General features: G+C 41.7%; 1 protein-coding gene across 1 annotated transcript in view; it reads left to right on the top strand.

The window, feature by feature from the left end:
• The window catches only part of ache (acetylcholinesterase (Yt blood group)), a 47,876-nt gene that overhangs the window by 15,302 nt on the left and 12,098 nt on the right, over window positions 1-20,476 (top strand). Inside the window, exons 2-4 of the mRNA XM_020595002.1 lie at window positions 15,961-16,465; window positions 19,813-20,036; window positions 20,150-20,410. Of these exons, the coding sequence (XP_020450658.1) occupies window positions 16,033-16,465; window positions 19,813-20,036; window positions 20,150-20,410 (918 nt within the window). The 5' untranslated portion in view covers window positions 15,961-16,032. The remainder of the gene's footprint in view (window positions 1-15,960; window positions 16,466-19,812; window positions 20,037-20,149; window positions 20,411-20,476) is intronic.

Below are 20,476 nucleotides of genomic sequence, written 5' to 3'. Positions count from 1 at the left end.
ACCGGTGACAAAGGGCAGCCCTGCCGGAGTCCAACATGCACTGGAAACAAGTCTGACTTACTGCCAGCAATGCAAACCAAGCTCCTGCTCTGGTCGTACAGGGACCGGACGGCCCTTAGCAAATGGCCCCGGACCCTGTACTCCCGGAGCACCCCCCACAGGGTGCTGCGAGGGACACGGTCAAATGCCTTCTCCATGTCCACGAAACACGTGTCTGATAACATGGCCTCGGATTTGGAGGTGCTAATTCTCATCCCCACCACTTCACACTCGGCTGCAAACCCCTCCAGTGCACACTATAGGTCTTGAACTGATGAAGCCAACAGAACCACATCATCTGCAAAGAGCAGAGATGAGATTTTGCGGCCACCAAAACAGACACTCTTTGTTCCCTGGCTGCGCCTAGAAATTCTGTCCATAAAAATATTGAACAGAATTGGTGACAAAGGGCAGCCATGCCGGAGTCCAACATGCACTGGAAACAGGTCTGACTTACTGCCAGCAATGCGACACAAGCTCCTACTCCGGTCATACAGGGAACAGAACACACCCGTAACAACGAGTCCCGCACCCGATAATCCCGAAGCACCTCCCACAGGATGCCACAAGGGACACGGTCGAATGCCTTCTCCAGATCCACAAAACACATGTAGACTGGTTGAGCAAACTCCCATGAACCCTCCAACACCCCAGTGAGGGTATAGAGCTGGTCCAGTGTTCCATGGCCGGGGTAAAAACTGCATTGTTCCTCCTGAATCTGAGGTTCAACTATCGGCCGGATTCTCCTCTCCAGTACCCTGGCATAGACTTTTCCGGGGAGGCTGAGAAGTGTGATCTCCTTATAGTTGGAACACGCTCTCTGGTCCCCCTTCTTAAAAATGGGGAACACCACCCCGTCTGCCAGTCCAGAGGCACCATCTCCTAGCTCAACACAATGCTGCAGAGGCGTGTCAGCAAAGACAGCCCCACAACATCTATAGACTTGAGAAACTCGGGGTAGACCTCATCCACCCCCGGAGCCAGCCTTGCCACTGAGGAGTTCCTTAACTACCTTGGCAAATTCAGCCAGGGTAATGGACAAGTTCCCTCCCGAGTCCCCAGCCCTGGCTTCCTTTTACGGAAGGCATGTTGGGGGGGATTGAGGAGATCTTCAAAATACTCCTTCTACCGGCCGACGACATCCTCAGTTGAGGTCAGCAGCACATTATTTCCACTGTAAACAGTGTTGGCAGAACACTGCTTCCCCCTCCTGAGCCACCAGACAGTTCTACAGAATCTCTTTGAAGCCAACCGAAGGTCTTCCTCCATGGCCTCACCAAACTCCTCCCAGGCCAGAGGTTTTGCCATGGTGACTGCAAGGGCTGCATCCCGCTTGGCCTCTCGGTACCTGCCAGTTGCTTCAATAGTCCCATGAGCCAACCAGTCCCGATAGAGCTCCTTCTTCAGCTTGATGGCATCCCTTACTTGCGGTAACCACCATCGTGCCGCCACGACAGGCCCCGGAGACCTTACGGCCACAGCTCCCAGCAGCCGCCCCGACAATGGAGGTGAGGAACATAGTCCGTCCCCAGTCTCCCTCGGCACCTGTTTGAAGCTCTGTCTGAGGTGGGAGTTGAAGACCTCTCTGACCGAGGCTTCTGCCAGACATTCCCAGCAAACCCTCACTATACGTTTGGGCCTGCTAGGTCTGTCCAGCTTTTTCCCCTGCCAGTGACTCCAACTCACCACCAGGTGGTCATCAGTTGACAGCTCAGCCCCTCTTCACCCGAGTGTCCAAAACATGTGGCTGAAGATCAGAGGAAAAGACTACAAAGTCAATCATTGACCTCTGACCTAGGGTGTCTTGATGCCATGTGCAGTGATGGACACCCCTATGTTTGAACATGGTGTTCGTTATGGATAAACCATGACTAGCACAGAAATCCAATAACTCACCACTTCCGGTTCAGATCAGGGAGGCTGTTCCTCCCAATCATGCACCTCCAGGTATCACTGTCGTTGCCCACGTGGGCGTTAAAGTCCCCCAGTAGAATGACATGCTCCCCCATGGGAGCACTATCCAACACGCCCCCCAAGGACCCTAAAAAGGCCAGCTACTCTGCACTGCCATTAGGTGAGTAAGAACAAACAACAGTGAGAGACTGTTACCTGACTCGAAGGCACAGGGAAATGACCCTATCATCCACTGGGGTAGACTCCAACACCTGATGACTGAGCTGGGGGCCTATTAGCAAGCCCACACCAGCCCGTCGCCTCTCCCCCTGAGCAACACCAGAATTGAGGAGGGTCCATGCTTTGTTGAGAAGAATGGTTCCAGAACCCAAGCTGTGAGTGGAAGTGAGCCCGACTGTATCTCTCAACCTCCTGCACCAGCTCAGCCTCCTTCCCTACCAGTGAGGTGCTACATTCCTGAGCCCGACCAGGCCCTGTGGGTATAGGCCTGGCCATCAGGTGCTTGCACGCGAACCCTTCCCCCGGCCTGGCTCCAGGGTGGGGCCCCGGTGACCCCATACCGGACAGGGTAAACATGAGCCTTGATTTTTTTGTTCATCTTAAGTGGCCTATGAACCGCCCTTTGTCTGGTCTGTCACCCAGGACCATGAAAGACCCTACCAGGGACATATAGCTCCCAACAACATAGCTCCTGGGATCATTCAGGCACTCAAACCCCTCCACCACATTAAGGTGTCGGCTCCAGGGAGGGGCCGACCTAAAGTTGGAAGTTAACAAGAATTTCTGTCTCCCAACCACCCTAGTGTTGGAACATTCTTTTAATTCAATTTTGATCATACACTTAAGCCTTGGAGAAGAAGAAGAATATTAAAGCTCTGAAACTGAATAAGTGTAACCCCTTGCTTTTTTTAATGTTCTTATGTAAACAAAGTCACTTTCGGCTTTTCCCGTTTAGGGGTCGCCACAGCGAATCATCACACTGATGACTCGCATGTTGACATTTGGCACGTGCTTTATGCCGGTTGACATTTGGCACGTGCTTTACGCCGGATGCCCTTCCTGACGCAACCTGGATTCTAATCCGGGGCACTGTGGCGAGAGTGATGCGCCTTAGCCTACTTTTTGTTTATTATAAAGAAGAAAGCAAGCTTTATAAGACGCTGTAAGATTCTGTTTGTAATGTTCAGGTAAAAAGATTTTTATTAGATTAGATTCGGCTTGGTCATTGTTAGTGTGACATGTTTTTCAGTTACATTGGTATACTGTATCAATATGCAGTGCACTGTGCTGTTCTGATTGTGATTTATGTATTGTGTTTGCAGCTGCTGGAAGCAAGGCATTGTCATCAGAAGGAGCTTGATGACCTGTGTGCCACACTTCATGTTAGTTTGGAAGCCAGTCCAAAATACATGACCACCCATCACATCTGTGTGCCCAATGGACTGCGTTAAGACATTCATGCCATCACATTCATACAACTAGGAGGTAGCAAACAAACATTTGAGGCTCCATCTGATGCCCCACATCCCGGAAACCCAGCTGTAAGCTAACGTTTCAGAGGGCTGGACACTATGAGCTACTGGTTAGGCAGTAGGTGTGATACAATTTTGATAGAATGGTTTACAGTGTTTGATACAGTTTGTACAATTCATCATGGCATCAATAAAGCTGCTTTTAAATAACATGTTCTTCAAAGGTTTATTCCTTCCCGAGTAAATATAATCAATCACATGAATATGAAGTGTAGCCCCTAGGATAACAATAAGATATTTATTATTATAAGGGAGGGTTTTTACCCAAGCCTGTATTATAATAACCCAGAGTGACCAATAGTAGCGACCAACAGATCTATCAAACAGATTCCTGCACCAGGTCAGGAACCTGCTGGTGCCTGCAAAAAAAGATGTTTAATGGGTAAAAAATATGTTTATATTAATTCATGGGTAAAGACACGACAAAAAAACAGACTAAATAGCACCAATTCATGTTTTACCCTTTTACTGATTTTATAAATCAGTCATGGTCAATATAATTTGGCTTTTTTGACTCGCCTTGTTGTCTTTAAACCATTTCTGTGTAGCTTTTTCTGTATGCTTTGGGTCATTGTTTTGCTGGAAAATAAATTCTCTCCCAAGCCGTAGTTCTCTTGCAGACTGAATAAGATTGTCCTCCAGGATTTTCCTATATTTTGCCACATTCATTTTACTCTCTACCTTTACAAGTCTTCCAGGGCCAGCTGCTGAGAAGCATCCCCACAGAATGATGCTGCCCCCACCGTGCTTCACAGTGGGGTTGGTGTGTTTGTGATGTGTAGCGTTTGGTGTTCTCTAAACATAGCATCTTGTCTGATGGCCAAAAAGCACCATTTTGGTCTCATCAGACCAAAGACGTTGCAAAGACGCACTAAATTCTGGGGTTTAATCATGACTATGGAGAGGGAAAATAACTATTAATTGCAGACTGTAGATTGCAGATTGTAGACTTTTGTTTGAGAATTAATAGCTAGTAACTACGGTTTTCATGAGACATCAGTTAGCTACAGTACATTTATCTGTTAGGGGTTAGCTATTAACTTTGGAGCTTCCACGTGGCCAGGAGGAGAGAAGCGCTGGTTCTGAGGCTCTTTGGGCCAGAGTCGAGCAGGATCCAAGATGGTTCCGAGCTGTGAACTCTGGACAAATCTGTTGTTCCCAGATTTCTGGGCTCGCTCTCAGAAGTGGAGCTTCTTCCCAGTTGGCCAGTTCTCCTTTAGGTTCTGGCTTCAGCAGGGTTCCTCTATCGTTGACTGTATCGTTGACAGAGATGTCTCACCGAAAAACCATATTTAATTTAACTGATCATTGCAGGATTGTTCTGATAGTGTCTCTGGAGTTTAACAAAGGATTTGGCTTAAATAAAACTTGCTTTCGGCTTTGCTACAAAAAGTTCCTTTTTGTCTGAGACGTTGCTAGACTCGGTAGTCAAATTTTGGAGCACGTGTACTTCAGGTTGCTTCCTGACGGTTTTCAGAATAAATGTAAAAATCAAGTTACTTCCTAAATAAAACACTTTGTGGTGATGTGAGCATGCAATCTAAGTGAAAAAGATTAATTTAACACAAAACATAAAACACACGGACGAGGTACACACCCTGAGGTGTGTCCTTTACATTTCTTCTCAACTTCTAACTTAACTGAATGGACTGAGACAATGGAGCAATAGTAGCATGGACATGTTAGCCAGAGCAAGGACTTCGTCTGAATGACTCAGGAGTCTGCAGGCCCAGTATTCTAACTGCTTGAGGTTCTTGTGGCTATGACAATGATTTCTGATTGGCTCTTCAGGCTCAGCAGAGAAATATTTATGCTTAAACTATCAGTTTTGGATTATAAACTTTTGAAAAATAAAATTCCTCCACCATGGCATAATCTTAAGCAACAAATAGTTTGATAAGAAACAATAGTGGATCATTATGTGGAAATAAAGGAATGGTTGGCTTTGTAACTTTTCAGAATAAAAGACAATCAATTAACAACACAGAATCATTAAAATAAAGAAATCAAGGAACAATTTTTTATGTAACCTTTCCTGGACATGACTGCAAAGTTAGGAGGACAGGATTAACGAAGTCTCTGGTGATAGTTGATTTGTCAAGCATCTGAAATAATAAGCATGTATTAGTTTCATGGAACATCCACATATCACATTAATTTGGAATCATTTCAGCTGCTATAAGTGACCAGTTATGTATCCATCATCAGTTTGACTCAAACATTTCAACCTTGTTCTGGAAATATCACACAACTCTTGGTTGATCAGAAATTTCTAAACATTTCTTGATCCAAAGGGAGCTATACCCAGCACTTTTCACATTCTTTCTGGGGACAGGGAGGTTCCCTTTGCATTTGTGTTGTTGGTCTTCAGTTCTTGTTACCATTGCTAACTCTGAGAGACAAGACAGTCCAAGTAACTTCAAAACAGTGCTGATTTATTCAAAGGATCACAGGCAAAATTAACATTACACGCTCAGACATCTTGCACCTCCAAACTGCACGCAGGCAGATGTAAGATGAAAGACCCTGAACCCACCAGGCCTATACATTATATCCCCTCGGTTGGGCTAGCCCCATACTACACAGAAACATCAACTGAGACGTCTCTGTTGCCAGCTTTGCAGCTGGCCATAGCGGTAGTCAAAACATGAAGCAAATCAATGTGTGTGTGTGTGTGTGTGTGTCTGTTGATTAAGTGGTGTGTAACTAAAAACATTCTCACACGACCTCTAGTACATGTCGTGGCTTAAACATGAGAACATATTATGGCTAAGGCTACAGTTATACACGTCATAATAATAATATTAAACCCCCTGTCTGCTGACAGTCATCAACTCTGCTCTCTAGTTATCCTTGACCAGATGTACCCTGTAGAAACTCATAAGCATGACTAAGCATTTAACAGTCTAACTAGACATCCTATCTCCACTAAACATTTCTAATACATAAAGTATCTATTCAATACCTATCTGACTAAAAATACCTAACAGTGTGTTTTGTTGCCTTATAGACTGATCAGATAAGAGGGAGCCAAAAGTCCTGGACCTCTCTGAGTTAATTGTAACTTATTGTCTAAGGTCAAAGGTGTGGGTCCAAGAGACAGAGGGGGTTGGGGCCTGGGATCTCCATCTGATAAGGAGAGAAACAGTCAAGAGAACAGTTTTACATGTGGCAGTCGTCTGGCTGCTCTCAAGGCCAGAATCAAAGTCTAATGTTTAATAATGAATGAGTCCCTCGGAATAAAACATCACCTCCAAAATATCTACTTTGGACTTTTAGACAGTACAATAAGGAAACCCAACAGATCCCGCTTTTGAGTAGAGAATTTTATTTTCTTATACTGTAGCTTAAGGAGGCATTTGATGACTGATCATGACAAAATGGGGACAAATTTCCATTTTTCATATTTTGGGGGGATGTGTCTTCGGTCCCTTGTGGAGATTATGCCTAGGATAGAAGGAAGGTTTTATACTGTTTCACAGAACACATATGAGTATGATGTGCATCCTTTAAAAATGAATAGGGACATTAAAGGTGCATCAATTTGCACATTGTCTGATAAATCCAGTGAAAATGGGATAGGACATGGTGTTTCTTAGCTGAACTACCCCCCTCCAGGTCACTTTGCTGTCTACAGCCCTTAGGTTTTTATTCCTGCTTCTCCACCCTTTGTTTTGATGATTGGTCCAGACATTATCCCCGCCTGTCACATAGAGAAGGTTTTAAGAAAGGTTTCTTAAAGGCAGGGTCTCTCTCTTTCTCTTTCTTTCTCTCACTCGCTCTCTCCTCTCTCTCACACTCACTCACTCACTCACACACACAAAAGTGAAAATACTGTATGTGTATCAGAGAACAATATATGCATTTTAGAGGAGTATAAATGTGTGAGGAGAATAACATGTATGTGAGAGGAGAAGAATATACTGTAGGTATGTGAGAGGTCCAGAATGTGTTATGGCCTATATGGCCCATCATAATTCCATTTTTAGCATGGCTTCATTAAGTGTAAATGGCTAAATTAATAAACACTGTAGCCATTCAGCTCTTTAAGAGGTAATAGTTGAATTCAGCATCTCAAAATCTACAATAGTGAGCACAATTCACTTTGGAAGCAGAATACCTGTAAAGTTGTAGACCATTGTCACTTGATTCTGTTATTGCTCCTGTTTTGTTGGGGTTTTACCCTGGAGGTTGCATGCACATCTTCAGTGTATCCCTATAATGATGCAAAACCTAGTTGATCAAAGATCTGCACTGTATTTATGTATTATATACTTGCTTTTCAGCAATTATTCTTAACTGATTTTTCAGTTTACTATTTCCAGAAAAGGACAGATTTTCAAATTAATTGATAAACTCATAGTAGTGTAGTGATTACCATAGTCTATCACTGATTTTGAATGGGTCTGTTCAGTGTTTTATCCTGAGAGACATATGACTCGCACCTGCCCCCAGTGAAACCAATATCCCTGTGAACTTCATGCACAAATTCCTCAGTCTAATTTGAGAAGTGACACACTTTCTCCTTACCCAGTCACAGCGCCTTCGTGCCATGTCTCTCTCTGTCCACTTACTCTTCCAAGCTTCTCTGTATTCAGGAAATAGGAACTAACTTGTAGATGAACTACTCAGTATGCTGTATGACTATTTGAGGGTGCCTAAAAATGTATGTAATGAGGAATGAATACTGATTTGTGCCATACAGTGTTTGAATTACAGGTAATCAAGACTGATTCATGAAGAAAGTGTGGAGTATAATAGACTGAGTGATTTACTGATAAAGTATCTCCCAGTCATGTCTTTAGTAACTTAATCATTATTTAGGAGTACTACATTAGAAGTTACTAGGGACATACTTACGAATGACACAGATCATTCTTGACATATTTCTTATTTGTTTGTTAGTAACTATGCATATTTTTGTGTACCATATTCTCAAGGTTTACCAGAGAATCCTTGTTTACCAGCCAATCATCAACAACAGTAATAATATTTTTGCTAAACATGGTTAAAGTTTCAAATTATGAAGTGAACTTATGTAGAGGTAATCCCTGTGAGCTAGAATCTCAGGCCTCTGAACACCAGGTTTCAAACATATTTTCCAACTTTCCATGATCAGGATTTTTATAATTAGTTTACAGTACTGCTCTGTTAAGCTGTGACAAACTGTGTATGCAGTGGGTGTATTGAATAAGGTTTGGGAGTTTATTCCTATCTTTAATCAAGAGCATAGTCTTTCAGTTTGACAGCATAATGCCTCTGGGTCCTCACACTCAAATTTACCCGCTTGCACTCAAAACCCTGTCATCGCAACAGTTTGCCATGTTGTTTCCTCACTTTACATTATAATCAAACACTAGCAGACTATGGCTGAAGGTAGTGCTCTTGTGTATCTTGATGACAGTTAATTCTACAATTTAATAGTAAAGCTGGAGATTCAGGGAGAGGCAGTCATAGTTGGCAAGTGAAAATCAGGAAAAACAAACATTGCATTCTGGGGACAATTGATGGTGTGATTGTAGTAACTGTGCACCAATGGAAACAGAACTGTAATCATATGGATAGGGGTGGTGGTGGAAACAACAGGTGAGCATCAAGTAAGTGCAATTTTAGACTGGTCTACTTTTGCTATGCTAGCTTGTGATGTTAGAGTTGTAGTGCTATTTATATATGTATCAGAGTGCACCTATGACGCACGTCTGTATCACCTACACAATTTTTCATTGCTGTTGCCTGTCCGCACTGTACCAGTGCACCACCAGTAATTTTAGATGGTTTATGTTTTGGAATGTTTTGCTGCTTTTTCATTTTTATTAGTTAACTTTTGCTAGCAACACAGCTATATGCAGATGTTGTACTACCAGCAGTTTTTAAGGTGGAACTTTTTCTTGAATGTTACTCAGTGCCCTATTTGATATATTCCTGGATGTGTGCTCAGGACGTGTGTGTGGTACAGGTTGCTGGCCTCTTTATGGACATTTTTAACCTGTCCCTCGCCCAACCAGTTGTGCTGACATGCTTGAAAACCACCTTCATTGTGCTAGTGCTGAAAGATTCCACCCCGATGTGCCTGAATGACTACTGCCCTGTTGCACTCACACCCATTGTCATGAAGTGCTTTGAGCGCCTGGTCGTGGCACACCTAATGACCTGTCTCCCACCTACACTGGACCCCCACCAATTTGCCTACTTCAGGAATAGGAAGATGCAGTCTCCATAGCACTGCACTCTGTACTCCGACATCTAGACAGTAACAATACTTATGCAAGAATGCTGTTTGTGGACTTCAGCTCAGCATTTAACATGATCATCCCCTCCAAATTAACCACCAAACTTGGAGACCTGGGCATCAGCACCTCCCTCTACAACTGGATTCTGGACTTTCTGACCAACAGGCTTCTTCATGTTACATCAGACAACACCTGCTCCTCCACCATTATCCACCGGCATACCACAGGGCTGTGCTGAGCCCATTCCTCTACTCCCTTTTCAGCCATGACTGCAGGCCTGTGCATGGCTCCAATACAGTCATCAAGTTTGCAGACATCATGGTGATCGACCTCATCAGCGACAATGATGAGACAACCTACAGGGAGGAGGTAGAGCACCTGGCTGTATGGTGTACTGACAGCAACCTGCTCCTTAACACTAACAAGACCAAGGAGCTCATTGTGGACTACAGGAGGGAGAAAGGAGGCACACACAATCCCATCCATATTAACAGGATGGTTGTTGAACGTATCTCCAGCTTCAAATTCCTGGGGACCCACATTTCAGAGGATCTGTCCTGGACCACCAACACCTGCAGCCTGTTTAAGACAGCTCACCAGCACCTCTTCTTCCTGAGGACAATGAAGAAGAACCACCTGCCACCATCCTGGTGAACTTCTACTACTTTGCCATTGAGAGCATCCTGACCAGTTGTATCACAGCCTGGTATGGAAACTGCTGTGCCCCTGACCACAATGCATTGCAGAGGGTGGTGAAATCTGCTCAACGCATTAGTGGGATTTCACTTCCAGCCAGTGAGGGTGTCCGCAGGGAACGCCGTTTCCGATGTGCTTGCAGCATTTTCAAGGACTTCTCTCACCCTGATCGCAATTTGTTTGACCTCCTGCCCTCTGGGAGGCACTTCAAGAGCCTCCAGACCAAGACCAGTAGACTCGGGAACAGCTTCTTCCCCACATCCGTCTCCTTACTGAACTCTGTCCTCCGTTGACCCCCCTGCCTTCCTCTATACCACTACACACACCTCACCCCTTCTCATCTCTCCTCCCGGGACTATACAATACACTTCTGTTACCTGTAACACTGATGCGATCTGTTAATTTGCACATACTCTACTCACAGAATACTGCTGTTATTCATTTGCACACTGTTCATATGCAGATACTGTATATTTATCTTTGCACTATTTACATCCATTGAACTGCGAGCTCATGTAACATTCTTTATCTTCTTATTCTGCACTATTTCATCCCATTGCGCTAGTGTTTTATAAGCTGAATGTACCTCATCCATTGCTTGTAATTTGAATCCATAAAGTTTGTTGTATATTGCATATTACCTTATATAACTTACTGTAAATGTCAACTTTGTATATCTATCGGTAAATTAGTTCTGACTGTACATACTATAGATAATGCAGACTCTGCACTGCTGTCATTGCACTTCTGGTTAGATGCTAAACTGTATTTCGTTGCCTTGTACTTGTACATGTATAATGACAATAAAGTTGAATCTAATCTAAATATATGCATCCATTTCATTGTTTTAGTGGGCATTTTAATCTGATGTAGGCACTTCATGCAATACACTGTTTTGTATATCTTCATTATCCTATGCTGTATTTGCAGATGTTCCATTGTTTTAGAGGTTATGTACTGTATGTCTTTATGTATACAGACATGTATGTATGTTTGATTTAGACACTTCATACAACTCTAGTTGTTTTGAACCTTCATGTAGTTATTTCACGTTTTATGGAATTTGTTTTTGTACAGTAACCTGAGGGGGAATTCCTGAGGGTGATATTGATGCAAACCTGTAAATACATTACCTCGATATAATCTCATATGGCATGTTATTATGCAACATGTTATTCTGCTATCTCTCTGCTGATTGTTTCTTTGTTCATTCATAGTGTAAGGGTTTGCAAACTTTATTGACATATGTAAATGCATCAGTTCCACATAACAACACATATCCACAAAGGTGTGGCCATTGTTGATGGTAAGAAGTAGGAGTGGCAACAGATTTTCTTTTATTTGTTGAGAAGTGAAAAATTGTAGAAGTTATTAGCAAAAAAAGCAGGGTCTTTCCTCTATAGGGATAAACTAAATATATGAAATCTCCTGTTGGCCCGCCACCTATAAGAAACTAATTGTATTACTGTTTGTGTTTTGTCCTTTTTTTGTCACCAATCTTTACCTCCATCACCATTCAGCCACAACATAAAGCATGTTTTATAGATCTTTGTCATGACCTGCTAGTAAGCTTATATTATCTGTGTAAGGTCATATCATTTTGTGTTTGATTACAAATGTCCAACAGTGCCTTTAGACAGCTGCCTCCCACCTGTCAAGTTGGAGGTTGCTGTTTATGTTTTGCAATGTATGGTTGTCACAGTGACAGGATTAGCTTGGAGGTACTGTAATGGATAGGAGTCAGCTGTGTGTGTGTGTGTGTGTGTGTGTGTGTGTGTGTGTGTTTATTGATACTGTTTTTGAACACACTCCCTGTCAGTGTTGTATAGCAATTCTATTTTGGTGATGTCACATTTCTCTGTCCCTCATTTATACAGTACAGTACATTCACATAAGCAAATAGAATGACAATATATTATCAGTGGACTGTGAATACTGTAACTTGTTTTCCAACCTAGATAATGTCAATAAAAACAAAGGAGGAGACAGCTTTTCTTTCTCCTTGTCTTTGTTGAGTGACAGCACTCCCAAATGCTAATGTAAAAAAAAAAGACCTGGCCACTTGCCTTATGCTTCTGTTAAAATAATATTACTGAACATCTACAGCAAACATTATTCACTCCAACATCTGCCTGTCTGGTCATAGAATTTACAGATATTTTTTTGCCACTTGTGTTGATATTTGGTACCTGGTTCTGGCATTTAGTAAACATTAGGGATAATTCTACTAACACACTGCGGATGGTTATTTCCATATATCAAAGATAATACGCGGTGAAAAAAAATAGATATATTGGCATTAATATATCTATAAACTGCAGCTATTGTAACCACCAACCACCACCAAGAACTGCTGCAGGATCCCAAGCTTTCTGTATAGCTGCCTAAATCGAGGTGGATTTTTAATTCATCCACCATGGCAAGCACAAGCGCATACGGTCTCCTGAAAACGGCTTAATGATAAATGTCAAAAGAAAAGTTTATTCAGACCCTCCATGCCACTACAGGACTTTGTCCTTTAAAATAAAACAGTTCAATTCAATTCAAGAGGAGATGAGAGGAGAGAAACTCAGAGCATCATGGGCCCCCCAGCAGCCTAGGCCTATAGCAGCATAACTAAGGAAAGGCTTAGGGTCAACTTAGCCAGCCCTAACTATAAGCTTTATCAAAAAGGAAAATCTTAAGTCTAATCTTAAAGGTAGAGAGGGTGTCCAGCTCCCAGTCTCAGTTCGGGAGGTGGTTCCACAGGAGAGGAGTTTGATAGCTAAAGGCTCTGCCTCCCATTTCTGTGGACTCTAGGAACCAGAAGAGCTTCCTATGTGGGCGGATACTATTATAACACTGCTTCTCCTTGGTTGTGTTACTTCTTGGTATTTAATTACCCTACTGTTCATTAGTTCTGGTTTTGCTCCTCTTCTGTTAATTAGCAATACAGAACACCCAGGAGATGAAATATGAACTTTTATGGAGCTTTATATGACATGCTGCTCTGCCTTTAATAATATATTAATGTATAAACTACTAGACACCACACTCTTCTTCTATGCTTTTTCTCCTCCTCCCATACAATAAACATTAGAGGACACACAAGTAGTAATTTTCAATATGTTAGGGCACTACAGAGCAGCGCTTCCCCTGTTAAGCATGCTCAATTTTAGTTGAGAGATTTAGCATACACCAGTACTTTATCACATAAAATAATTTAGAAAACAAATTCCTTTGGACCTCCTTTTCTAATACCTTATATAAGCTGCCTAATTGTACCTAGAGGTATTCTATGAGGTTTTTTTTTTTCAAACCAGTGATAGGAATGTGTATTGTGTCATTTACATGCTCATGCATGTGTATGTGTTTTGTGCACAGGTACTGTACAAGAAAACTGGGACCCACACCTAATAAAATAGCTCCATAGCACTACCAGTGGCCACAAATAGAGATTTGTGAGCAGTGGGAGCCCTTGTCCAATTAAGTAGTAGAATGAACTTCAGTAGAACCACAAACAAAACTCCATTCCCCCGCATTATATTGGTGAAATTTCAGAGACTAATGTCAAAAATGAAGCTACAAACATAAAGGGCCAGATGCATTTAATGAGAAGTGAGAACTTAATTTGTTGCTTCTGTTTTATTTATTTATTTATTTACTGGTATTGTGAGTGAAGTGACCCTTTTAAACACAAGCCATTGGCGGGGTAGGCGGTGTATATTACACCGCCAATGGCCAGTGATTTTCTTCTTCTTCTTCTTTTTTAGCTTTCAATTTATGGTTCACAAAACACTGAAATTCCTGTCCATGCATAAAAATTGATGTAGCTTTGCACTGAGGCAAGTAGACTATCTTGCCATCCCACCCAGCCAGCATAATCATCCATCATCACCTCCACCTGTGGCTTGTTTACTCCTGGACTCTCCTGTCATATATACACCCTCTTCGCGTTTATTCTCCGCGAGTTTGTTTGTCGACACTCACCTTCTCCCCAACACGTTGCTCCAGCTTTCCATTTCCAAAATTTTCTCATATTCTAGAGGAATCAGTGTTTGGAACTTTCATGAAATAAAAATGTAGCAACAGATTTGATGGTGCTAGACTCATCCTGAACACAGCTGCTTTGTTGAACTGTAGAAACTGTAAATCTGTGTGCAAAAGCTGACCAGCAGAAGAGTTAAATATTTAATGGTGTTACTTCTGCTGTGCCACATGCATAAATTGCACACAGCTCCCCTCTCAATGTGAGACACGTATTGATTTTGTTGTTGTTTGATGGTCACAGGATTTGCATATTTTATTGTTTGATCAGTGCAACATTGTCTAAAAGAAGATGTTTGAAGCCAGAATTGTGAAAGTTGCCACCAGTAATGCTCAAAAAGACAGAGCTGGATTTCAAATGAGCCAGAAGGGAATATGAGGGACCTTTACTGGCTTTCAGTTCACACCATACTTTAATTACTGAACAAAATAAAAGATGATTTGACTGGAAGAAGACTACATGGTTGCAGTTCTGAAATATGTTTGATTTCCTCAACCATATTAAAGTTCAGCTACAGCAAGCTTACACTTTCTTCTATGCTTCCTTTCAGTCTACATGTGTGCAGCACAGGCAGCAGGTCTTTATAAACCACTGTGTACCTTCAAACTAACACTGCTGTGGCTATTACTCATTTGCATCACTGTTGTTGGTAAATAGGCCACTAAATTGAAAATTTGCAATGGTGCAATATTTTGTGCACCTGATTAGTAATTTGCAACAGGTTTAGTAAATATCCCCAATGGTAACCAAATGATATTCTCAGCCAGTAAAAACATTTTTTATCCTTAAAATTTTGATTTAACTACTTTGAGGTAAATTTCAATTTCAGTTAGTTTATGGTTTCACCTCCATCTGCATAACTCTGTAAAAACCACAAATTAACATTAAATATATATATTTGACTCCAAATGGAGACTTTTTGAACAATGTGGCTTAGCTGAATATTCAAAGGTATATCAAATAAAAAAAAAAAAACAAGAACAAATGGAATATGTAAGAATCAAATGCATTTAACCTTGCCCACCTCCCCTTTCCCCACATCAATAATCCCAGATAGTTAGAGGATAAAAGTTACATTTAGAAGTCTAAAAAGCTTATGGCTAGTTTAGGCGTCTCTGGTGGGAGCTACTTTTAAAATACATTTACTGTAAATAGATGCTATTTCTGTTTTCAGTCGATTTCTCAGATTTCAGAGATACTGCATATGTCCATAAAGGGCTGAGAGAGATGGCCAACTAGAGGATGAGGGCATCCTAGAGGAGTTTAATAGGCTTACACTGACCCTGACAAAGGACACAGGCTGAAATACATTGGTCTAGCACAGCAGCTGTTCTTTGTATAGCAAATGTTGCTGGAAATGTGACATTTTCAATCTACACTGGTAACATTTCCAGACTTCTTTCTTCCTCTGTCCTGTCATTCCATTCCTCATCTAATTTGTCCCTCCCTTTCAGTCTGTTCTCCTTCACTCTGTGTTCTGTAATCACATTACTTTCTTTTTTTTGTCTGCCTGTATCTGCAGACCCTGCCCTCCCTAACTGGAGAAAGAATCACAACCACAGCTTCAGCCACACAGACCATCTTTGCCTCCACCATGCAGATGTCTGTTCTTCTTCTCCTCGCCACAGTCCTCCTCCTGTCTTTATTCATTCCTACATGCTCTTCCCAGAGTGAAGCAGACTTTATTGTACAGACACGCATTGGTCGAGTACGTGGCATCCGCCTGCCAGTGCCAGACCGAAGTTATGTCACCGCTTTTCTGGGCATCCCCTTTGCTGAACCACCAGTAGGGAAACGCCGTTTCCGTCGCGCTGAGCCCAAGCGTCCATGGACAGGGGTGTATGAAGCCAGCGCCTACCCCAATGCCTGCTACCAGTCTGTGGATACGTCATTCCCTGGCTTCCAAGGCATTGAGATGTGGAATCCCAACAGGGAGATGAGCGAGGACTGCCTGTACCTCAATATCTGGGTGCCTTCCTCACCTAGACCACACAATCTCACTGTCATGGTCTGGATCTATGGTGGAGGTACGTTCTCATGACTTTTTCAGAATATGGCTCATTCTTCCAGTGGGGACACTGGGACATTGGGTTAGCAGTTGATAATAAGGAAAAGATACAAAGCCCCTTTTCAGAGCATCAAAAACACCTGCTTTGAAGTAGGTGACAGCTAATGAGCACAGTAGGTAGGAAACATTGCATAGATGAGCATGCTGTGGAAATGATCATCAGTAATGTGTAAGGTAATATAGTAGCTGTCACCTTTTATTTGAAATTCAAGCTGTTGTTTGAGCCTGGGAATAGGTGTATGATCTGTAGTTATCTGTTTAAATGTTTGAATTCAGAATTCACCAGGGTGTGCATTGCACACCAGTGCAGGGTGCATAAAATATTGCCTATTCTTTTTCAGTATTATGCATCAGTGATTTTTTTTTTTAAAGGTTTTGCTTTCACCAAAAAAAAAAAAAAAAATTGTGCATCTTTTCCAGCAATAGCAGGCTCATAATTATGCAAAAAGATCTTTTAATCATGGCTTACTGTCTCATAAATACAAGATCTAGATCTTATAATTACAAGATCTTTTCTGGTAATTATGAGATAGTGTACAATTAATGATGCAGGGATTGGAATGCTTCAGAACTTGCATGACAGTCATCAGGTTTTCAAGATTTCTTTAGCTTCAAAGTAATATACAGTAGTGATGAGTGTTCGTGTATCCAATTTTACAGTGCAAAATGAACTGTTAAAAGCTACTTCATTGTACATAATGTTTCAAAACTTAAACAAATATAGGCTAGAAAAGCAGGGCATATTTTACAGCCCACAGTTTAGGTTTTCACTATGCAGTGAAAGTGTTTGATTGAGTGGGGTTGCAGTAAGACCCAGTGATATGGGGAAAGGTCTAGGATTTGGCTGAATCAGGACATAAGATAATATGTAAAAGTCCTAGAGCAGAATAAATGACAGAGAAACATAAAGACAGAGACAGAGAGAAGGAATGAGAATGTGCGTGTATGTCCGACAGACCCAGGGAGACATGAGAGGAAAAATGTCAGTAGGGGCTATGGGAATTAAAACTAAAACACATTCAATTCAGAAACAATAAAAGATGTGAAAATTATTTTTGAACACTTATAGGTCCAGGATTTATGCATAATTAAGAAACACAACATCAATTTTAATCACCTATTATTCAAAAAACTATCCAACTAATCAAAAAGCTGTTTTAGACCAAAGTAGGGCAAAGCATTTAGTGTCATAGAGACTCTCCTACATGAAACAGTGACAAAGATAGCAAGCATTAAAATTAGATGGGTATTGACACTCACTGTAACTCTCCCTGTTGTTTTGGGTACATGAAATTCAACTCACTCCTTCAGGACCCTTCCATACTTAAGTGTTCCAAATTTGGCTAATATATAGCAATCCAATAGCAATGTTATAGCTTTTCAAACCTTTAATGGCAACAATAACTGATATTGGTAAATGTTCTTATACTTGTATAGCGCTTTTCTATGCATTGCAGCACACTTTCACACTACTTGGCCATTCACCCATTTGCACTCACAAACATTCACATTCACACACCGGGAGCAACTGGGGGTTCAGTGTCTTTCTCAAGGACACTTCGACATGTTGACTAGGGAAGCCGGGAATTGAACTGCTAATCTTCAGGTTAGGAAACGACCCACTCTACGTCCTGAGCCACAGCTGCCCCCAATGATAATCACTTTATTTGGCCAAGCATGTTTCACACACAAGGAATTTGTTTCTGGTACAGAACTGAGGCAGCCATCTGCAGCTGCCAATTCACACCGATGGCTCTAACCATCGGGGACAACTTTGGGGTTCAGTGTCTTGCCCAAAGACACTTCAACATGTGGACTGCAGGTACCATGATTTGAACCTCCAACCTTCTGGCAGATGACCGCTCTACCCACTGAACCACAGTCACCCGCACAGTTGACCTACAGAAAAAGTAACCGTACTGTTAGCAACTTCCTGGTTTTATGCAAATATTGGTCATGAAATGTGATCTGATCTTCACCAAAGTCAAAAATATCAACAAATCACCTCGTGCACGAACAGATCCGTATCCTCAATGGAAAATCTTACTGACGTCCAACCTGGCAAGTCCGTCAGTATGCTAGCAATCCACCAAACGTTCAAACTCACACGTCTCATAAAGGGGATGCAAGGTTACACACTGACTGGATAATTGCATGTTACACCCAAAACACACCCCTGCTTTAATAAGAAGCTCAAGTACAGCCCTTTTGCTACTTGAATGGGCATTTTATATCTACAGTAAGAGTATGACTACATTAAGTACAAGTAAGCAAGTACAAGAAAATCTGTGAATGTCAAAAATTATCTTAAATCTCTTCTACATGTCAAGAAGGAATTTCTTTCTCCATACCAGTGTTTTTTTTTTATTCTGATACATTTTAAACTGTATACTTATGAATGTAAATATCTCAAATCAAATCAAATTTATTTATATAGCACTTTCAAAACAACATCCAGTTAACCAAAGTACTTTACATAGCAGAATAAAACCACAATAAATGACAAAAATAGAATAAATAAGATCAGTGCAAAAAATAAAACGGCACAATAACACAGACACACAGATGACATACATTCAATAAATTAAAATGAAAAGGAATGCATCATGTCCTACTGTGTATTAAAATCCAAGCCAAATAAATATGTTTTAAGCAATGATTTAAAAGTAATCAGGTCAGTAGCTGATCTAACATTAAAAGGTAGACTATTCCACAATTTAGGGGCTGCAGCAGTAAAAGCACCATCACCCCAGCATTTATATCTGACCCTAGGATCCTCTAAAAGAAACTGGCTTGAAGATCTGAGGGACCTTGTAGGTTTGTGCCAATGCACTAATTCAGTGAGGTAAGATGGTGCCAAACCATTAAGAGCCTTAAAAACAAAAATCAACAGCTTAAAATTGATTCTAAAACAGACTGGAAGCCAGTGGAGAGAAGCCAGTACCGGGGTTATATGCTCGAATTTCCTAGTACTTGTCAAAAGACGAGCAGCAGCATTTTGCACTATTTGGAGACGAGTGAGGGAGGACTGGTTAACACCATAGTACAGAGCATTGCAATAATCAAGTCTAGAAGTGATAAAAGCATGGATTGCAATCTCAAAATCATTAAAAGAAAGGGATGACTCGACCTTGCTTAACAGCCTCAGGTATATCTGTATACTTTAGACTGTCACTGATTATAATTTCCCTGCAGGTATTTTTTAGACGGCAAACCTTGTATCACAATGTATCACAATACCTCACAACAGGGGTATTGTGATATATTGTGGGTTAATACTATACAATGTTATTTTATATTTTTCAGGGTTCTACAGTGGTTCTTCTTCTCTGGATGTGTATGATGGTCGTTACCTAGCTCACAGTGAGATGGTAATTGTGGTTTCCATGAACTACCGGATTGGTGCCTTTGGCTTTCTCGCTCTACATGGCACTTCTGAGGCCCCTGGCAATATGGGTCTGCTGGACCAGAGGATGGCACTACAGTGGGTACAAGACAATATCCAATTCTTTGGTGGAAACCCCAAGCAGGTTAGATTTTATATTGTATTTTACAGTGTCTATCTTGTTTCCACAAAATGAATTTACACAAGTACAGTCTAGTTTTGATCCTGATCTCTATTTTTTCTCTTTTTACCTGACAGGTGACTATCTTTGGTGAGAGTGCTGGTGCTGCTTCAGTAGGATTCCACCTCTTGTCTCCAGGTAGCCGGCCTACCTTTACCAGAGCCATCCTCCAGAGCGGGGTTCCGAACTGTCCCTGGGCCTCAGTCAGCCCCGCTGAGGCCCGCAGGCGGGCCACACTGCTAGGCAAGCTGGTTGGCTGTAATGGAGGCAATGACACAGAGTTGGTGGACTGTTTGCGCAATAAAACTCCGCAGGAGCTCGTTGACAATGAGTGGCAGGTAATGCAGTAGGTTATGACACAAGGTAATGCTTTTGGCCAGTTGTGTACAGTATTTGCTGAGAAC

The sequence above is a fragment of the Monopterus albus genome, unplaced genomic scaffold (genome assembly GCF_001952655.1).
Source record: "Monopterus albus unplaced genomic scaffold, M_albus_1.0 scaffold25.1, whole genome shotgun sequence".
Lineage (NCBI taxonomy): Eukaryota > Metazoa > Chordata > Actinopteri > Synbranchiformes > Synbranchidae > Monopterus > Monopterus albus.
Note: the sequence above shows the minus strand (reverse complement) of the source record. Positions and strands in the feature narration are given on the sequence as shown.